Consider the following 19,201-nt stretch of genomic DNA (forward strand, 5'->3'; position numbering starts at 1 on the left):
ATATAGGTTACAATTCTACTTTATCACTTTAAATTACTTTTAATCCAACTGCAACAATAGTGATTAAATCCATAAATATGTTTCAGTGTCAATAATTTATTTAGACACATCCATTCAAAACTTCAAGAGAAATTTGGAGACTCTGCCTCTAGTTACTGAAAGACAGAGCAAGAGACACAGGCTATATTGTGTGCACATTTAGGAGGTTAATTTGACATGCAGAAAATTTAGAAGGAAAATGGCCCAGAGAAAGTGAGTTTAGGTTTTGGCAGAATTCAGCAGGAAGGTGTATGGTTTACTCACAAGGCCACAGCTGTGAGTGGCTGTGAGGAGGTCCATGAGTTGAGTTTGCATCCACTGTGCATCAACCAAGGGCAGAGAGAAAACCAAAAGGAACTGCATCAGTCTGTAATAACTCCAGGTTTCAGTATAAGGTCTACAGAGCACATCAGGAGAAGAGGAAGTAAAGTCCTGTGAAAGACCTCTGACAAAAGATTGTTTCATTTGACAATATTTCAAGATTAATATATGACTGTAAGTCGCTCACTCTTCCCACTAGTGTTGTGGATTGAGCTACAGGTCATAAGCTTTTATTTAGCCCAGCCAGCAGCAAACATAGCAAAACACCTTGGATGGTAGTTAGGCATGTAAAATGCATGGCTCATCTCTGACAGGATTGAGTTAGGGTTACAGCTAGGGTTAGGGTTGAGAGATCTAAAGAGCCTCGAGCTCCAGGCACACTGGTACTGGAAAGAGCCTGCCAAGACAAATGCAGCAAGGCCCTGACATTGCTGCTCCTCCACCTTTCTGAGCTGGAGAACCCAGGTACAAAACAAGTTTAGCAATTAACTCACATAGGCAATTCCACCTAGAAAGATAAAATAGTCTGGAGTGTCACCCTTTGTGTCCCTTCAAACGAGCATCCTGAGGGCAGAGTCATGATGTGCTGCACAGTGAGACAAGTTATGCTGATGATGTTTGCTCTATTCCTGTTCTGCAGCCCAAGGAGTTGGGTTTCCCTGTGTGTCACTCTGACTGGCACCTGTGCTTTTTCATCCTCCGGCACTTTTCAGTTTTCTCTTTGACAGCTGTCTAAATTTTGGGTTCCCTTGTTTCCTTCAGTTAGAAGTTTGGCGATGATGGGCTGTTGTTTGTCATTGCCAGGTTTTAAATTATCTACTTTAATGACTTGGTATTGTTACTTATGTAAAGAATTATAATTTTCATAGACTAATAAATATTAAAAGACTTGTGAAAATTAAATATTCAAAACCCCAGGCTGCTTCCATGGGCAGGGATATGGCACTCTGGCTTTTGTCTAGTATCAATACCAGTGAGAAGGCAGGTGTGGGTTTCACAAAACATCTGCTTTTAACTGTGGGAACATGGTGTTTACTCAACAGGACTGATATTTTGGGATATTCTTGATCTTCAAAGTGGTGAAAAGAAATTATTCGTTAGACAAAAACCTTTCAGTCATTTCAGATTTGCAGATTCCCCCTTCTGCAGTTCCAGTTTCTGTGTATGTGCATGTGGTGCTGCACATGTACCGTGAATTTTAACCTATTTCCCGTAAATTTCTTTTTCTGGGTTTTTTTTTCCTGTTTTATATGAATGTCTCAAAAGTTGTTCATGGATCTGTAGGCATCTCTGGGCCATGCTTTGGAAGCAACTAGATTATTCAACCTGCAGCACCAATGCCTTTGTAAACCCATCCAAGGAGCCTCTTTGGTGTAGCAACACAATGTGTTGTGTCCCAAATTACCCCGTGTTTTGTTTAGAAAACTAATACTTCACAAGCCTTGCAGCTTGGCTATATCAAAGTGTCTGTTTAAAAAGCCTTTCCCTGAAGCACATTTACAGGCAGGATTTGTTGATTTAAATAGCTATGTGGCTCACAAGTTTGTGAGGTTAAAAATGCAGTAGGAAACCACTGTAAACATCGCGTCACCAGCTGAGGAGGATCTGGAGACACTGTGTCGAATGGTCAAGAAGAAATTCACTTTAAATACAGCTTGGACGGCTGCCCAGAAAATGGGAGGGATTCAGTAGCTGAAGTTTACATTAGGAGTTGTGTTGGATGTTTCTCCCCATAAACATGAGCAGCCAGGCGTGTCAGCCTGCAGCGTTTCAGGGCACTGCACTTAAAAGTGACTTCTTCGTTTTGCCAGATGTGGGCTGCTCGTGTTGGCAGCAGTGGCAAAAGTGCAGCTGGTGCAGCTGGAGCATGTTGGGGCCTTTCAAGAATATTTACAGATGTGCATGGTTACATGGTCTTTGACATAGAACCGATAGCATAAAAGTCAACCTTTGCTTCCTCTTGTATAAGCTAATGGTTTATGTGGAAAATTAAAATTCACCAGCTGAGTATCAGATGTGTTCAGCAGAATCAAGGCTGCTTAGGAGAAAACATGAGTATTTACTGAAAGAAATTTTAAGAGATTAGTCTGTGGAGCAGTAAAGACAAGCAGGGATTTTTAAGCCCAGGTTGTTTTAAGAAAAGAAGACTTCCCAAACACATGGCTGTAAAGAAGGGAACTTTATGGAATAATTTCTTCAACATGCCTAGAAATTATTCTGAAAATGGTGAATTTGAGTGTAAAATAATAATTTAAAGAGAATGCCAGGGAAAAGTTCTTACATCCCTACATGGAAACAGTAATTTCCCCCCCCCCCCCCACCTATCCACACCCTCCTTTTATTAGCTCCCTGAGCTGAGGCCATGCAACTCAGTTCAACAGAAAATCACTCTCTTGCTGGATTAGTTTTCTGCTGTTCTAACATTGAATTGGCTCAGCAGAAGATGAGAAAAACCTGCTCAAAAGACATGCAGAAGGTGTAGGCTGGGAGAATAAGAAGGGAGAAGTAGGCAGGTGATTCCCCTTTTTGTGGCAGCAAAGCCCCAAGCAACTCGAGCCTTCTTGTACAGCTTCATCCCCCTTTGTGCTCTTTCTTTGCGATGTGACCTCAGACCCTGTCCCAAAAGGCTGTGAGATTGCTTGACCACCTTTACAAGAAATAGCAGGAAGGGCACAGGAAAATTTCAGCCTTTGGTTGTTTTATCTGATTCTTCAGAAAATGGGCAGATTCAAGCCTGACCTCAAACATATTTTGCCCCTAAGTAGCCAGGCTGTGCTCTAGACCAAGCAGCAGTGCTCGGTGAGGATGTGTGTGGTACAGGTAGGGTTGATCATATGTGATTGAGCAAAAGAGATTTGACTTCAGCTGCAGGGCCAGGTCCTTGTCTTTTTGGGCTGTGAGCTGTACCCAGTCACGTCCTTGACAGTTCCCTTTCTGCCTTGCATCCATTGTTTTTCATCCTGCTTGTGTTACTGACGTCATGCCCTTGTATCTCCCTGTCCCCTGGTTTTAACCCTGCTTTCCATCTGTGTCACTATGGTCTTTAAAAAGGATTGTTTGGAGACACTTTTCTTAGCAGAAAGAAAAACGGAGGACGACCACATAGAGGAGGAAGTCATGAAATAAATAACAATTGAACTTCACCATGAGAACTTCTTTTGATTCATTGCAAAAATAAATAAATGCCTCCATATCAGCCAGTAAGGAGAGGTGAACAAATCTGTTCTATTGTCTAGAATATTGTTTTGCTCATTTTGTATCTTGCAGGAGCAATGACAGCATGTCTGAAAATGTTGAAAATTTTCAGAGATGTTTTTCCTTACCTCTCCCTGACTCTTCTTATTCTAAATATTTTCATCAGCACCCAAACAAAATCATAGCTCCTGACGCGTTCTCATGGAATAGCACCTGATGTCTGTTTTCAGTATTTCTGGCTGTAACTCAACATGACAGTCGTCTCCATTGAGTAGTTAACAGAATGGGTATTTTAGCTGCTCAGACAGCTCACATTTAAAACGAGCAAGAGGCAGAACAAGAGCAATGCTCGGTAGCTACGGCATGTGTAAACATCAGGTTAACGTGACTTCGGGACAAGTGCTTGTATCTTCCTCCTAAAAACACGGAAAGCTCTCCACTGGAGAACATCCTGGCTGATGCACCTGGGGCCATGGCCCCCTATGCCTGAGTACTCCCTGCATGTCCCCTGCCACCTGCTCTTCTCCTCGGGTCATCCTTTGGGATTAACTGTCCCACTTGCCCCCTGACCGTGTCCACTGCTCACGGAGCAGGACAATAAGCACGGACAGATGCCAGCACAATGCCACGAGGATGGGGAAGGAGGGGGATCCCGGGGGTGAGCGAGCAGCAGTGCTGTCGCATCCAAAGCCACAGGCTCACTCCAAGCGAGCTGCTGCCTCCCCATCCTGCTGTGTGTCCTGGTGCTGCTGGCAGTGGCGGGGCTGGGTGAGGCTGACCCAGTGCTGCCTTCCCGTGACAGTCCCTCCTCGCAGCCCCTCTGAGCCCGCTGTATCCTCCCTCGGCAGCAGCCCTGCACACAGCCGCTGCTGGGGTCAGCGCCCCGCGCTCATCCCCAAGGAGCCGCGATCCCGGTGGCGAGTGGAGGGCGACAGGCGACATTCCGGCTGGCGGCGGCGCTGTTGCTGGCGGGGCTGCGGCGTCAGGACAGGCGGCCAGGGCACCTACACCGCCCGGGGGCAGGGCAGCCCAGCCCAGCCCCGCCCAGCCCCGCCCCGGCCCGGCCCGGCCCGGCCCGCCGCGCTATAAGAGGGCGGCGGCGCTGCCGGGCGCTCAGGCTGGCGGCGGGAGGCTGCAGCGGCGCTGGGGCATCTCCGCCCGCCGCCATGAAGTCTCCTGCAGCCCAGCGCCCGGCGGGGCAAGGTGGGAGCGGCGGGCTGAGCGGGCGGGAGGGAGCGAGGGACCCCTTCCTTCCCTCCTCTTCCCTCCCTTTCCCTCTGCCGGGGCGGGCGGGGGTCGGGGTCGGGCAGCGCCGGGCCAGTCCTGTCCTGTTCTGACGCCGCTGCCCCGCAGTGCCGGGAGAGGACGGCGGAGGCCTGGCCGAGGCGCTGGGCGAGTTCGACGCGGTGCTGGCAGAGTTCTCCTGCCCCGCCGGCCGGCGCCGCTTCTTCTACGGAGAGCACCTGGAGCGCATGAAGCGGCGGAGCAGCGCCAGCGTCAGCGACAGTGGCCTCAGCGACTCGGAGAGTGAGTGTCCGGCTGTGCCGGGGCGAGCAGCGGGCGGGCAGCGACCTCAGAGCAGGTGTTGAGCCAGAACATCGCCCTCTTTGAGAGGGGCAGGGAGCCGGGAGAGGGAACCCGCCTGTTTCTATAAAAGCCCTGCCTGGGCGTTTGCAGTCTGGGTTAGAAGTCGCAGGGATGCGCAGTCTGGCCCCGCTGGTTGTGCTCTCTGGTGTCGAACGGAGGGGAGCCTGAAAAGCTCCCTCCGGGCGCAGGTCGGGCTGCCAGCCGGCTGCGGGACAGCGGCACGTCCCCATCTCTGCAGGGAGAGGTGGCTCTTGGTTCACGGCGAGCGTCCGCTGTGTCTGGGCAACCGGAATTACCTGCAGAGAGAGAACGAGCCAGAATGCGCTTTCCACAGCAGGTGGAAACTCACCCAGATTTCCTGTTATAAGAATGGTCATCCATCCATCCATCCAGCTGGATGGAGGACAGTGTTAGCACTGTTTCAGAGGTGCTAATTTTAAGCTACTTTGTGCCCAAGTACACTAGATGTGTATGAATGCTGTGTGCAAGGCATGGAACAGGAGGGGTGGAAAGCTGCTTGGAGCAAGAAAATACAGAACTAAATTTTTTCGAACTTGGAAAAAAGTTCAACCTCTCTTACGGGCTTTACTAATCAGGGAGAGAAAGTATCTTTCTTGTTCCGGACAGAGAGGCTGGAAACTGCTGTTCTCTTTGGTTGCAGTAGATACTTTCTCAGAAGTTCTGCTTTAAGCAAACTATAACCAATTTTGGTTTGGTTTTTGGGGTGGTTTTTTTTTTTTTGGTTTTCATTTTGTTCTTTTGTTGTTGAGATTCCTAACTGTATGGGGAGCTTGATGAAACTTACCTGTTTTGCGGCTATTTATAATAAAGCTGCTTCTCTAATTTCTGTCCTGCCTCTTTATCAGTTCAGGGCCTCAAGGTGCAGTTCTGTTGACTTACTGCTAAAACACTAATGCTATCTCCTGAGTACTTAAGCTGTGAGAGCATTGCTTCTCCAGATTATCAGAGCCCTTTATTTCATCAACTTGGATATTATTCACTTCGTTGACAGGTATTGTTTTACCTGCCCTGAACTTGGATACCTTGCCTAGCGCTGCCTTTGGGTCTTTTCTGTAGTCAGTGGAAGTACATGGATCAAGATGCTCTTTTGCTGTTTCATAATGTATTGGGTATAGTACTCCTTCTAAGTATCTCTCTACCTCCAAGATAGATTTAAAAACGTGTGCCTAATTTAGACTGGACATTTGTCTTTTGGATGGCTGAGGGTGTGCAAGGTGAAACCTGCCCTAACTGAGTCAAACTGGCAGCCCTAGTGTTACTGTTTCTTGTTCAGTCTTCATTGCTGTGATGTGTTAACCTCTCACAAATACTTAGTGTCTCACAATGGAGACACTTGTAATGATAGAGTGAAATAAACTACTGCTGGGAAAAATTATAAAACCCCCAACCCAGTATCAAGAAGTTATTCTTGTATGGAGAAATGCTAACTACAGATAGCTATCTGCTGTGGTTCACAAAACTTAAATCTTGAAAACTGCTTAAAATCGCTCTATTTGAATTGACAAGATGGATCTTTGGAGGAAGGTGATGGTGTTCTCTGGCAAGGCAGAAGGCCTGGTGAGAAAACAGCATGCTTATGTAGACAGGCAGATCAGATCTTCAGGAAGATCTGCAAAATCAAAATCTGTGTGGCAAATCTGCACTGATTTAGGCTGAAGATAGTTGTGGGTTAATAGGATAGACAGGATTTGATGGCTCTGTGCAAAGTCTTCAAAGATCTTATATGAGGAGCTTGTCAAATTTCCAAATGCCATCCTATGCTTGAGTTCCTCCCTTGGTGATGCATCTTGTGAAAGGTGGCTCTGGAGAAATCAAAATCACTGTCTCCTGGACACTGACATATGTGGGACCAGGAGGGTGCACCAGAGACTGTGAGGATATGTTTAAGGGAAGGGAAACAAAAACACCGTGCTCTGCCCATGGCTCAGGAAAGGTCTGGTAAAACACTTCTTCCTAAAAGAGTCATTCAGTGCAATCAAATTTTTATTTTGAAGTTAGAGTAGGATTGAAGAGGAATTGCAGATTTATAAAGAGCCCCTTTTATAAAACAGGCTCTAGTGTCTGATGTAATCCAGCTACACTCCCTACATCTATTTTAAGAATAAATGCAGGGAGTTGCCTACTTACCCAGGTTCTTTCTGTTCAGACTCAAGTATTTTCTTTTCCTCCAGGTTTGTTTTCCCTTTGATGTCATTTGGTGTTAGCCAGTGTAGTGCTGAATTCATGACCTTGTTCTTCCCATGGTAGGGCTTAGGTTAAAATACCACTGCAGAATCAAGGGGTGACTGGGCTGAAAGAGCAAGTTCTGATAACACAAATCTGTAGCAACTGTATTATCTGCAGATAGTTTGAATGATCTTCTCGTTCATGAAGGCTCTTTACATCTTTGTAAAATACTGTTATCCAGCACCATGGCTATTGCAAATACACTTTATCATGTGTGTATAGAACACTTCAGACTATTGTGTTTTAGTGCTATCTGTCGTTTGTTTAATCTAATCCTCTAACTGATGTGGTGTGGCTCAAGGTTAGGCACATGTATCCCTTGGCCACCCCTGCAGTGATACCTTTCCAGTCAGGGATTGAACTGCAAGGGGAGGAAACATTTTGAATTTACCACTGTTTTTTTTCAGTGCCCCTGAATAAGCCTTAAATTCAGCCTTATGAGAAGCTACCAATAGATGCCAAGCAGTAATACTTGAAAAATACTGTTTAGTAGAGTAAGGAAAGCCTTTCTTCTCCTGGAGTTTCTGCCATGAGGATGAGCCCATTTAATTTAACAGAAAAATTTACAAAAGATCTCTGTCAATGTAGTTAATTCTACAAATATTCCTTTATCCTTAACATTTCCTGAGGGAGCTAGCTCCAAAAATACTAATTTAAATTATCGTATTACATATTTCAGGCTCTTAAGAAAAAGTTGGGTTTTGAAGACTCTATTTGGAAAATGGGTGTGATAGTACTTTGTTCTCCCACATCTTGTCCTGTCATTTGACTGAAAGGTCTTTGGCCAAGGTCTGGCTTGGCTGGGGTGAAGCTTTGCCTGTAGCACAATGGACTCTAGACCCTGCAGTAACAGAGAGGCTCCTGTGTGCAGCTGTGTGTGATGATCTTGGCCCATGGGTATTACATTAACCACCACAGCTGACTGGGTCAGTGCTGGAAATCATGATGCAACTGCTGAGTTACTCCAGCATTGCAGAGCTGCTGGGCTGTGAGTGAGTACCAGTTATGTTTCAACCTGATGTATTCAAATGAATTTAAGCATAGCAGCTTTGTTCATTAGGTTATTAATCATGCTGGGACTTCTAAGTTGAGGAATACTTTATAACTCTTGCTATTTACAGCATATTTTGGCTGTGATAAAATAGGATTTGTGCTGGAGAGTGCTGTGCTGGCAGAAGCATCCAGTGTAGCTGCAGCTGTGTTAATGAACTTATGGATGGCATTGTCTTCTTGTGCTGGAATAAGCTTGCAAAGGAAAGTGCAGGCTTGCCTGGGTGATTTGCATGCCCAGTCAGTGTCCTGTGCCAGTACAGTATATGGCAGTGTCAGGACAGTCTTCCAAGTTTAGGCTTTGGATAATGAATGGAAAGCTGAACTTTATGAGAGGTTGAGAAGGGAAGTGCTTTAGTGTTTCTTGGGCCAAAGTTGCAATAACACTGAAAACCTAAATCATAATCTGTTGTTTTGCTCTCAGAAATGTTTGACACTTGTAGCTCCATGTTTTCTTGAGAATTCTTCTTCAGCTTCCAGCCTCTCTGTTAAAAGCATTGCAAAACAAATGCATCTATTCAACTCTTGCCCTCATACAGCCTGCAGTGTTTCTTTTAGTTAGTTTTTAGGGATAGATAAATTATTTCTGAGCAATGCCTTCTGGCTTTTAAACACAACAAAGAAATCCTGAGTGCATCTAGAACTCCTAATTTTAAGATTTTTAAAGTCAAGTAGGTGCAGGGGGTGAGCAGGATCTGTTAACACTCAGTGCCTGGTGCACTGCCAGCACTTGTGGTTATATGGCTGTGGCTGTGGATGTCTCCTTGTGCTAATGCCTAGGCTGTCCAGAGATGAAGCATCAGCCACTGTTAGTACTGCACCATTCACCCTGAAAAACCTTTTTACATTGACAGTCTTGTAATATGTGACTGAAAAGAAGGTGAAGAAAAAGGCAGCAGAAATGATTGAAGATGTAAAATAGTTTCCAAATGCTTAAATAGACTGGGACACTAGGCTAACAAAAAAAAAAAAAAGATGTTTAGGGTGGGGACAAGACAGTCTTCCAGAAAATCCTAAGTGACTCTAGGAAAGGATTGCTACCTCACCAGTATGCAGAAATCAAATTAAATTAGGATGTTTCAAAGAACTGAGGTGTTATTTCTTTCATGAACAGTTAAACTGTTAAAGATATTGCTTTAAGGTCTCATGACATTAAAATTTTACATACTCAAAAATAACTCGATAAAATCCTGGCTGGAGGGATGGGGCCATTGAGGACTGCTTGGGCTGATGCCACTGCTGTCTCAGAAAAGACACTTATATGTGCATGGTGAGAACTTGGTAGAGTTTACCTTGAAACAATCACTGTGTGGCTGCACCACTCTTAGGCTCTTCTACAGGCATCTGCTGTGAGTTGTGAGATGAGCCTTTGGTATTTGCAGCAAATGCCAGTCTTGTAACATGAAAAGGAGGTAGGTTGTGTCTGTGATCTTCCAACAGCCTGTCTCAAACAAGAGGGCAATACAATATTTATAATGAAAAAAAAATTGAGACTCTTCTGGAGAAATACCCTTTTATTTAGTGATCTGAGAAATAAAGTTTTATTGTATTACTGATGTGTTCAAAGGGAAGAAAGACTGGAAGTTTCAAGTGCATAGCCTTCTCTACAGGTATTTCAGTGTGCTAGGAAATGCACATTTTAGTAAGATTTCCCATTCTTGCCACTCCAGCACACCCATTTCTTTTACTCCTTAGAAAGGCAGATTAGTAATGGGAAAGATGGAGTTGGAAACTGCCCTGTAGATTGTAAGCATGGGGGGAGTGGAAAGGTAAGTTTTGTATGTAATCAGAAAACATGCTTGTACATCTGGATTTTAGGCTTCCTGGATCACGTTCTTGTAGCTATGTGATTTGAAATCCTTTAAATAATGATGCTTAGATGTGTCAATAGCAAAAAGGTGTTATTTTTTTGTCAGTCTTGGAACAGATGTTTGTTCGCTAGGCAAATCCCCACAAAAATAAATGCAGCCAAGTGTAACTGTGATGTTGATGATAAAAATAAACATTGTCCTTGAGGGCTGAAACATGTGTTGTGAAACAAGCTTTTTGTGTCATGAATATTTCTCACTTCTATCAGTGACATTAAAATTTCCAAATTTTTTTTTTTTTGCAAGTAGGCTGTGTTCTGTTAGGAAATAGTTGTGCAGTCTGCTCATTAAATGCTGAGTTACTGTTTTATAATAAATTCATTGTTTGTAGACACCTGAGTGGATTTGTAAAGCTTCTTTCAAAGCTTTAGGGATGTGGTTTAATTTTTTCCCCAAAAACTTTTCTCACTGAAAACTCCAGTAAAAATGTTACAATTTTGAAGAGCACTGGAGTTGGTATCTTGAACTATACTACTAGAAACAGCATGATATTAAAGAAGCTATACAGATGAACTTTTCCAGTGTCTGCTTTAAAATGAAAAGTTTGAGGTATTTCTCCTGTAGTTAATGACTGCTGAGAACCTTTCAATTGCTCATTTTGTGGGGACATTCTATATTTACATGGTATTGCCCTGGTTTCTTCTGTGGTTTAACCATATACAGGAACAGCAAAGTTATACTAACTACAGATTACTTTGCCAAAGTAAAATGCACCCATATTTAATCCTACCCCCTAATTTTGCAGTGTAGCTTGACTGATGTAAATCAACTCACTAACAAAACTCTCAGATTTTAAGGCTTTTTTTTTTTTTATAAGAGGCAAAAAAAAAGGTCTGGGTTTTGTTGTTTCTTGAACAGCTGAAGTGGCATAGTTTATATATAAACACAGGGACAAGAATCAATGTACAAAGTGAAAAATAAGTAATGAATTATAAACGTGCAGTGGGAGAGAAGGGGCTGGATGAGGAAGGACAGCAGCAATGAGATCCCTGGCATCAGCCTCTGGTTACTGGGTTGCAGAGGATGTTGTATTTGTCTGGCAGTGGAACTCTTCCAAGGGCCATTATTGGAGGTGAATGAGCAAATCTTGGCTGTGGCAGCTGGTAGGGAGCAGAGACTGAAGTGTCCTTTTCCCAGAGCTTTCTGCCCTACAGCCACACTTTGCCAAAGAGGATATTTTTCTGGATGGATGTCACAAGTATTTTTTAACAGTACATTGTTTTCAGCAGTTATGATGACCTTGCTGGTGGAGTCAATGCATTCCTCCTTACATCACCAGAATTTCTGATGCTGGGTGGCATGAATAAGCCACAGTCAGTAGCTAAAGTATATTTTTGCCTTGAGAAAGATAAATGTTGATATTCTCCTGAAACTATTACAACCCATCAGAAGATAACACTTGTTATGTGAAAACATTTCCCCTTTTGAGATTGGAAGAAAAACATTCAGATCTTTAAACAGTTTGTCATATTTTATCTTTACCCAGTTCCCAGCATAAAGTTTGAGGAAGCCAGTATGAAATAACATTTTCTGGTGTAAATACATTGCAAAGTAAGCAGTTAGTACTTTCAACTGCTTATAGAAGGATGATGAAGAGAAAAACACAGAAAGAATCAAAGGTGTCTGCTAGCTTCGATGTGCACATGGATATACAGAAAGAGTTATGTGAATAGTTTGTAGCCAATTTTAATGGTTTACTAAAGCTTTTGCAATTTGAGTTGTCCTCACAAGCACAAAAAGAGTGTTTTAATCAATCTGTAAATAAGAATAACTGGAGCTTTGGATTTTGCATATGAGAAGGATTGGTTGGCAATGTAAATTCCCAGCCTTGCTACATTTGGTGTCTGGATGCTAGTAGCACAGTTTTCACATTAGATGTATACTCAGATTTATAACCATACTTCTCTGTATTTTTTTATTAATTCAGTGAGCTGTAAAACCTTTAAAAGATGAATTAATTTGGAAATTCTTGTTCTCCTCTTTTCAGATAAATAGCCTGGAAAGTGTTTTATCTTTGGTCTGTTCTGTCAGTGTTTCAGTGAATTGCAGTCTTGGCTACAGCACTGTTTGTGTGAGCTACTACAAGTTACTTGGCTTTTTGGTGATGGTAGGAGTTTTGTCCTGAGCAGCTAGAATTTTCCATTCTGTGTTTCTTGGTCACTGAGGTTTGCATCTTGGCTGAAAACAATGTGTCCTTAGTAGGAAAAAATGTTTTGTAAGCTGATTTCAGGAGGAAATTTGCCGTTCCTTTAATGGAGAGAAAGTATCAATTAACATATGGGATTCATGTGGTGTAGTACAGCACTGGTGGTACACATCATTGCAGGGCACTGTCAGATTTCTCTCACCCTGAGGTTACATTTTTCCCACTGTTTTTAGGAGCTCCTTTTAAAATTGCTTATCTTTTCCCCCTATTTTTCTATCTAAAATTATCTCAGTTCTGCATTGTATTCATTAAGCCTTTCTTGTATTTGAAGTTTCAAGTAGATTGGTTTTGATCTGCTCAAGTTTAGAGAGAGCAGGCACTTCTTAAGAGTGAAGATGATAAAAAAAATTGCAATTAGAGGGTAGCCTGAAGAAACATACCCATCTCTATAAACAAGAAACACTGAGTGATGGCTGACAGATATCAGTCACATCATCCCTCATGTTTGCTGGTGCTGTGGGTAATGTGTTTGCTGGACCAGGATCCAAGCTGGTGGCAGAGCAAGCTGAAAGATACAGCACAAGGCTGGGCCAAAATGCACAGGAAAGAGGAAAATATTCCAGGTTGAAGCTTTTCCCCCAAGCTTTTTCAGTGTGTATTGTAACAGAGGTAAGCTTGGAAGGCAGCACAGAACAAACAAATCAGCTTTTATGGCTGAGGAAAGATCTGCGAGGCTTCCTAGGTGCAGTTGTCTGGTCTGACTTGTCACTGTAGCAGTGTGCTCCTGTGGAAGGAGCTTTTGTGCTGGAAAGGACAGAGGGCTAGAGGAGATGGGGTGTGGACACACACCCTTCTTCCCAAAGACACCTAAACTTGAGGCAAAGGAGTAGTCTGCAAGAGGATGGACTCTGTCTGCTGCCTGGAGGCATCGTGGCAATGTTCAGTGGAGGTGTTGATGTGCAGATCTTGGCAAGGCAAGCTGTGCTCCTGCCCTCTTTGGCCAATTCATCCAGACACCCTTAATTTAACTGAGGCAGTCCTCTCTTGGCACAGCAAATGGAACAGGCATCCAAGGAAGTGTGAGAGTTCTCTCTTGGGTGGACTTGGTGCTGCAGTGTAGCCACTGAGAGGCTGTGGGGACAAATGCTGTGTGCTGCAGGCAGCAGAACTGCTGGCCTCAAGGGCAAGCAGTGTAGTCACCACCCCGCAGAGTGAGACATACATTTCTGTCCTAGGCAATGTGCCAGATAAAGGGAGACCATTGACATGTTTGTATCACAATGGTTTCTTTCTGTAGAACTGCAGTTTTCAGGTCACTGCCTCGAAACTCCAGGACCAGCAGTTTCAGTGTCTCTGGCACAATGACAATGCCTCTTTCCAGTGGAGCCAGGACTAGTACTTGGGGTGCCCTTGGGGTACATCGTGTAATTTCTTGTGTGAAAAAAGATGGGATAAAGATACTTTTTGATACTTTCAGAGTGTAAGGCCTCCTTTACATTTCAAGAACATTAAAATTATATTGGAACCTTTTCTGTTCCTTTCTAGGGCACATAAGGCTTTCTTTGAAAGATCACCTGAAATAAGATTGCAGGGTATCTTGTGTATCAATGTATTTCTTCGTGACCTCCAAAGAGTCACAGAATAAAAGAGAATTAAAAATGCCATACTAGAATACAAGACTTAAAGCAACAGAGTAATATATGGAGAAAGTGGTGTGTTTGCTTTGTAAAAAATTAAGTAACAGAATTTCCCAGAATATTGTGAATTAGGCAGGTCTTACCAGGTCTAATTTAGTTGATGTGGACTACCTGTGATTTCTGTATAATTTTTCAAATGATGCTGACTTCAGGGAAAGCTAACACTTTCCTTACTGGGGATAAGGATTGATCCTAGGGCTGCTTTCTTTTTAACAGTACAGTGGGAGCAAAAATAAGAATGGGAGTAACATCCTTCACACAATACAGGGTTTATTTATTATTTGTTCACCTGGTTTTGAAGTCTGTAAGCGTGAGTTCTACAGACTTTGAAGTCTATAGAGGAAAGGCTGCATTGGGATTATATTGCAAAAATGCATCAGGTGTTAAGTTTATTTTATAATGTTGCTTTTTTTACAGGTGCAGATTCACTCTACAGAAATAGTTTCAGTCTCAGTGATGAAAAGCTCAACTCTTCAACTGCATCTACTCCAAGCTTGCCATCCCCTTCAGTAACTCCTTGTAAAGGTAGGCTTAATTTTAACTGTTGACATCTCTTCCTAATCCTTCACTATATGGGGAGCCACAATTCACATGCTTGCATGGACTTCTCTTTTCTTTTGGTGGTTTTGTTTGCTTGGTTTGTTTTTTTTGGCTTGGGTTTCTTTTTTTGGGGTGGGTTTTTTTTTGTTTGTTTGCTTTGGGGTTTTGTGTGTGTGGTTTTTTTGGGTTTTTTTTTGTTTGTTTGGGTTTTTTTTAATGACAACAAAACTGTGAATTACTGTTGAGCACACTACAGATCCAAGTATTGTCTTGATTATAAATAGCAATAGCATGCTGTGTCTGCATTTTGCAGGTGGCCTGGCAACTCTTTTGGTTTTGAAACACTGAGCCAAAAAATCCCCATAGTTTTCTGGCTGATAAGGATTAATTATTAACTTGTCTTACTTCTTTACTGAAGAAACAAAGTGGCTTAAGTGTCCCATCTCTCTACAAAAATACTTAGCCTGAATGCAGGGGTAGAGGGACTCCTCTGAAGCCATATGCTGCCATTTAAGTCAAGATAATTGCTTAGATCCATATAGACCTTAGACAGTGCTTATCCAAGCCATATATTACAAATTCCTTTGAATTGCCTCCATTGAAGCTATGCTGTTTCAAAGTGGCTTCTGTCTTGCAGCTGATCTGACTTGCCAGGACAGTGTTTCATTCAGATTAACTTGGGTTAATGCTGGAGCAGACATGTCAATAAATGATCACTCACATATATGTACTATGTGGTGCTTTTGTTACATCTGCTCCCCTCAGGTGCATGTTCAATAGCCCTTCATGCTTTCATATCTTTTCCACAGTAGCCAGTCACAAAAACCCAAGTTAAATGCTTTCTTTTCAATTAGTGTGATATTAGGGACAAATTATGAGTAATAGTTTCTATGAAGTAGCAAAAAAGAGTTCAGATAAACTCCAGCAAATATTTGGGAAGGAATTACACTGAAGGTTAAGATGCTTGTCCTGATGAGCAGACAGAGGTGGAACTGGGCTGGAACAGACCACAGAAATGAGATAAGGAAGCAACTTGCAGTAAAACTAGATTGAATGGAACCAGTGGTGTTGCCAAGAGTGGAAACTTAGGTGGATATTTGGCTCCAAATTTACAGTGTATGGACCAAGGTGAAAGGGTATGGCAGCACAGCAAACCAGGGATGCTGACATGCTTTTAAAAGGCTGAGATTTGAGTAGGACTGGGAGCTCAATGGGTAGGATTGATTAGGGCCATGCCTGCCCTAATCCAAATAGATGAAACAAGAAAGACAGTAGCCACAGTAGCAAGGACATGGATTAGTTGATACGTATCTTTTATTCTTTACTCCAACCACTTCTTTTTATGGAGGCTAAATAAAGTATTGGTTTGTGTTGATAGAAAACTATAAAAGCTAGAATTTCAACTCAGTCTTCCATGTTCTCTAAGTGCTTTTGGACATTGCAGCAGCCCTGTTGAACTTTGCTGACAATAATCCACAGCATGTTTGGTATCACTGAAAATGATTTGGAGGATTGTGTGTTCCTAATGTTTCTTCTAGCCAGAGAAATATGTCATGTCTAAGCAGTACTGACCCTTATTTTGCAGCAAAGCTTGGAGACACAAAAGAATTGGAGGACTTCATTGCTGATCTTGACAGAACATTAGCAAGTAAGTAGATTTTTGTTAGTAGCTTGCATCTCACTTGGTACAAAGAGTGTTGAAAACTAATGCGTGTGGAGAGAGGGAAGGGAAAAATAGAAGTAGTTTATATAATGTGGTTTCCTTTTAGTGTGCTAGTCCTGTGGATGGTTATGTGGATAACAAGGTAAAACAGACTAAATTCTGGTCTTTGCCTGAATGTTCAAGGCATGCAGTTTAGCCTGTGTGACAAAGGCTGAACTCAATGAATCCCTGTTCCCACCTCTGAGTCAACTGCAATTCATCCCTCCTTGACAGTGATGGATAAATAAACATCAGTTTGTTAAATACTCAAAACTCAGCTTAAAAAGGGGTGATCTATTTCTTCATGATAAAGCTAAGTAACTGGAGGATTATCTACAGGTAAGGAAAATCTTTTTGTTCTAGACTTTGCTTTATGAAAGAATTAAGGAGCAGCTATCTATATCTGTTGACTTAAACTAGTGTCAAGATCCTGTTTGTGCTTGTCTTTACCAGGAATGGAATTCAGATCACTTTTTCTGCCACTATCTAGAAATGGTATCTTTCAGCTACAGTAATGAATTCTTCATTATGATTTTTAAAGACAAACAACAAAACCAAAAAACTGGCTGCCTATTGCCAGCCTTATACTCTGCCTATTCCTTTTCCTTCTTCCTCTGCTGTTGCGGATGTAACACCATTTCTTGTGTTTCAGCTTTTTTTTTTTTTTTTTTTTGTGTGTGTAACTAGGCTAGAAAGACCAAACCACAAAGCTGTAGGACTAGATCTAAATAGCAGCATAAACAAAGCTCTCTCAAACTATGAATTGAGAGTTTCGTGTATTCATTAAGTATTTTCCCTTCCCTGTATTTCTTGAAAATGTGGACTTAATTCAAGACAGCTGCCCTTATGAGCTTCCTGCTTCCTTGCTGTCTTAATCCTGGTTTTACTTCTCATACTTAAAATATATTTTCTGGTTTCCTGTCTTCTGTCATGTATGTATGCTTGAGCTAACTCCATCTTTACCACTGAAATGTAATTGACCACTCTTCTGAAAAAAAATCTGAGTTTTGGAAGGTTTGTGTAGGACAATGAAAGCCCAAACTGGAAAATATTTACATTGCTGTATCTTGCACAGCAATGTTGCAGCTAACTCTAAAGGAGCTGCCTATAGTATATAGGTTTCATTTTTCCCTTGAAAGGTATGTCAAAGGTGAAGGCAGAAACTGCCACCTGCTCTAGCGGTTTTGCACCTTTTGTTTTTTTTAATTTGAACTATACAAATCTCCAGTGATCTAAGCAGTCTCATTTGTAGAGTGTCATTGTACAGTGAGGAAGAAGTCCAACTTCCTTTTGGTGTTTATCATCACATTTTTGAGGAGTTGTATTTATATGCTTGAGGTTACACAGAACTTTGTACAGATACCTTTCCAAGTCTGATGCACTTGTTAGAACAGTACTTGCCTTGTTTTTTTTGCACACTAGCACTTCAGCTTTCATATTGACTTAAAAAAGACATAATTTGCCTTGTCAGGCAGTCTAGCAAGCTGGGCGTAGGCAAGTGTCTGATATGTCAACATGCAATTTTATTTAATAGAGAATTTAATGATCTTTCTTGTTCTTTGTTTTCAGGTATGTGAAATGAATTTTCAGCATTGTGCTTGCATGAGTGTCCTCTAAAGGATAAGTGACACCAATCAGTGAGAACTGCTGCCCTTGACTGATAACTTCGCTCCTCAAGATACCCTCTGAACATAACCTTTGTGAACTCCTACAAGTATTTAACTGGCAACATTGTGGGTTTTTGTTGTTTTTTTACTTTGCAGCAGATGGAATAAGATAACTTAAGTGTTAGAGCTGTATTTTGCTTTAAAATATAGCTTGAATTTTAATTTTAATTTAAAGTTGCTTTTATGCAAATATATTTGTAATTTTATATAGTTGAAAACTTTAATGCTTTTTTCCATTATAATATATTTTTGTATGCAAATAAATCCTGAACTGGAATTCAGATGTCTGGAAGCTTCCTATGAACATGTGAAGACTGAAACATAAGTACAAATTAAATTCTTATTAAAAACAACATGTTTTAAAACATCTTGATAACAGTGTATTTCCTCTTAAGCAAAATTTGTTATGCTGGTTTAATGTGATTGCTTACATAAGAGAACTTTGTACTATGTAAAATTAATACAATCAGGAAAATAATAAATTTGGTCAAACTTACTCCAGATTTGTGCTAATACAAATGAAATAACACTGACTTCTTAGAGATTTGAACAGAGATTTGAGAGTAGAATTACATCTACTTAAAACCCTGTGTAAAAAAGCTGGTTTTAACCTCTCAGACCATTTGATATGAAGCACTCAGTAGTTGGCAGGTCAGACATTTTGGCCCCTTGGTTTAAAGGTACTGAGAAAATACTTGTGCAGCACCGAGAAAATACTTGTGTCTGGATGTTTCTGATACGAGGCCCTTGGGTCTGGAGCAGTCAACCACTCTGAAAAGACTTCCTGGCCATCAGTGTGGTGCTGAAAGAGGGCAGGTGAACCTGTATTTTACAAGGAACCTGATTCTTTCCATATGCAGGAGGCACTGGGAATGTCATTATGTGAGCTCTGCTGCAGCTGCTGCAGGCATTACACCTGGCTCTGCTGCCTGAGCTCTGCTCCCCACTCTCTTCAGACAGAGGGAGCCAAGGCTGGGCTGCTTTGAACTCCTGCTTGGTTTTGACCAAGGCTGTTTCATGAGCAGTTGCTTGAGTGGCTTGTTGTGCCCCTTGGTCTGTTATCTTTGAGTGTGCCTGGAATGTGTGTGTGCCTGTGGCACAGCTATCAGCCCCTGCCCTGCTTAGGGGACCTCCAAGGATGG

At 42.2% G+C, this 19,201-nt stretch overlaps 1 protein-coding gene across 1 annotated transcript; it reads left to right on the forward strand.

Moving 5' to 3' along the window:
- Positions 1-4,627: 4,627 nt before the first annotated feature.
- Positions 4,628-18,555, forward strand: RGCC (regulator of cell cycle). The gene is made up of 5 exons (XM_085059125.1): positions 4,628-4,758; positions 4,909-5,082; positions 14,568-14,675; positions 16,276-16,338; positions 17,962-18,555. Exons 1-5 carry the CDS (start codon positions 4,722-4,724, stop codon positions 17,967-17,969), a joined length of 390 nt encoding a protein of 129 aa, XP_084915251.1. The 5' UTR covers positions 4,628-4,721; the 3' UTR covers positions 17,970-18,555.
- Positions 18,556-19,201: the final 646 nt, after the last annotated feature.

This window comes from Lichenostomus cassidix, chromosome 1 (assembly GCF_008360975.1).
Source record: "Lichenostomus cassidix isolate B80296 chromosome 1, HeHo_3.0, whole genome shotgun sequence".
NCBI classification, from domain to species: Eukaryota; Metazoa; Chordata; class Aves; order Passeriformes; family Meliphagidae; genus Lichenostomus; species Lichenostomus cassidix.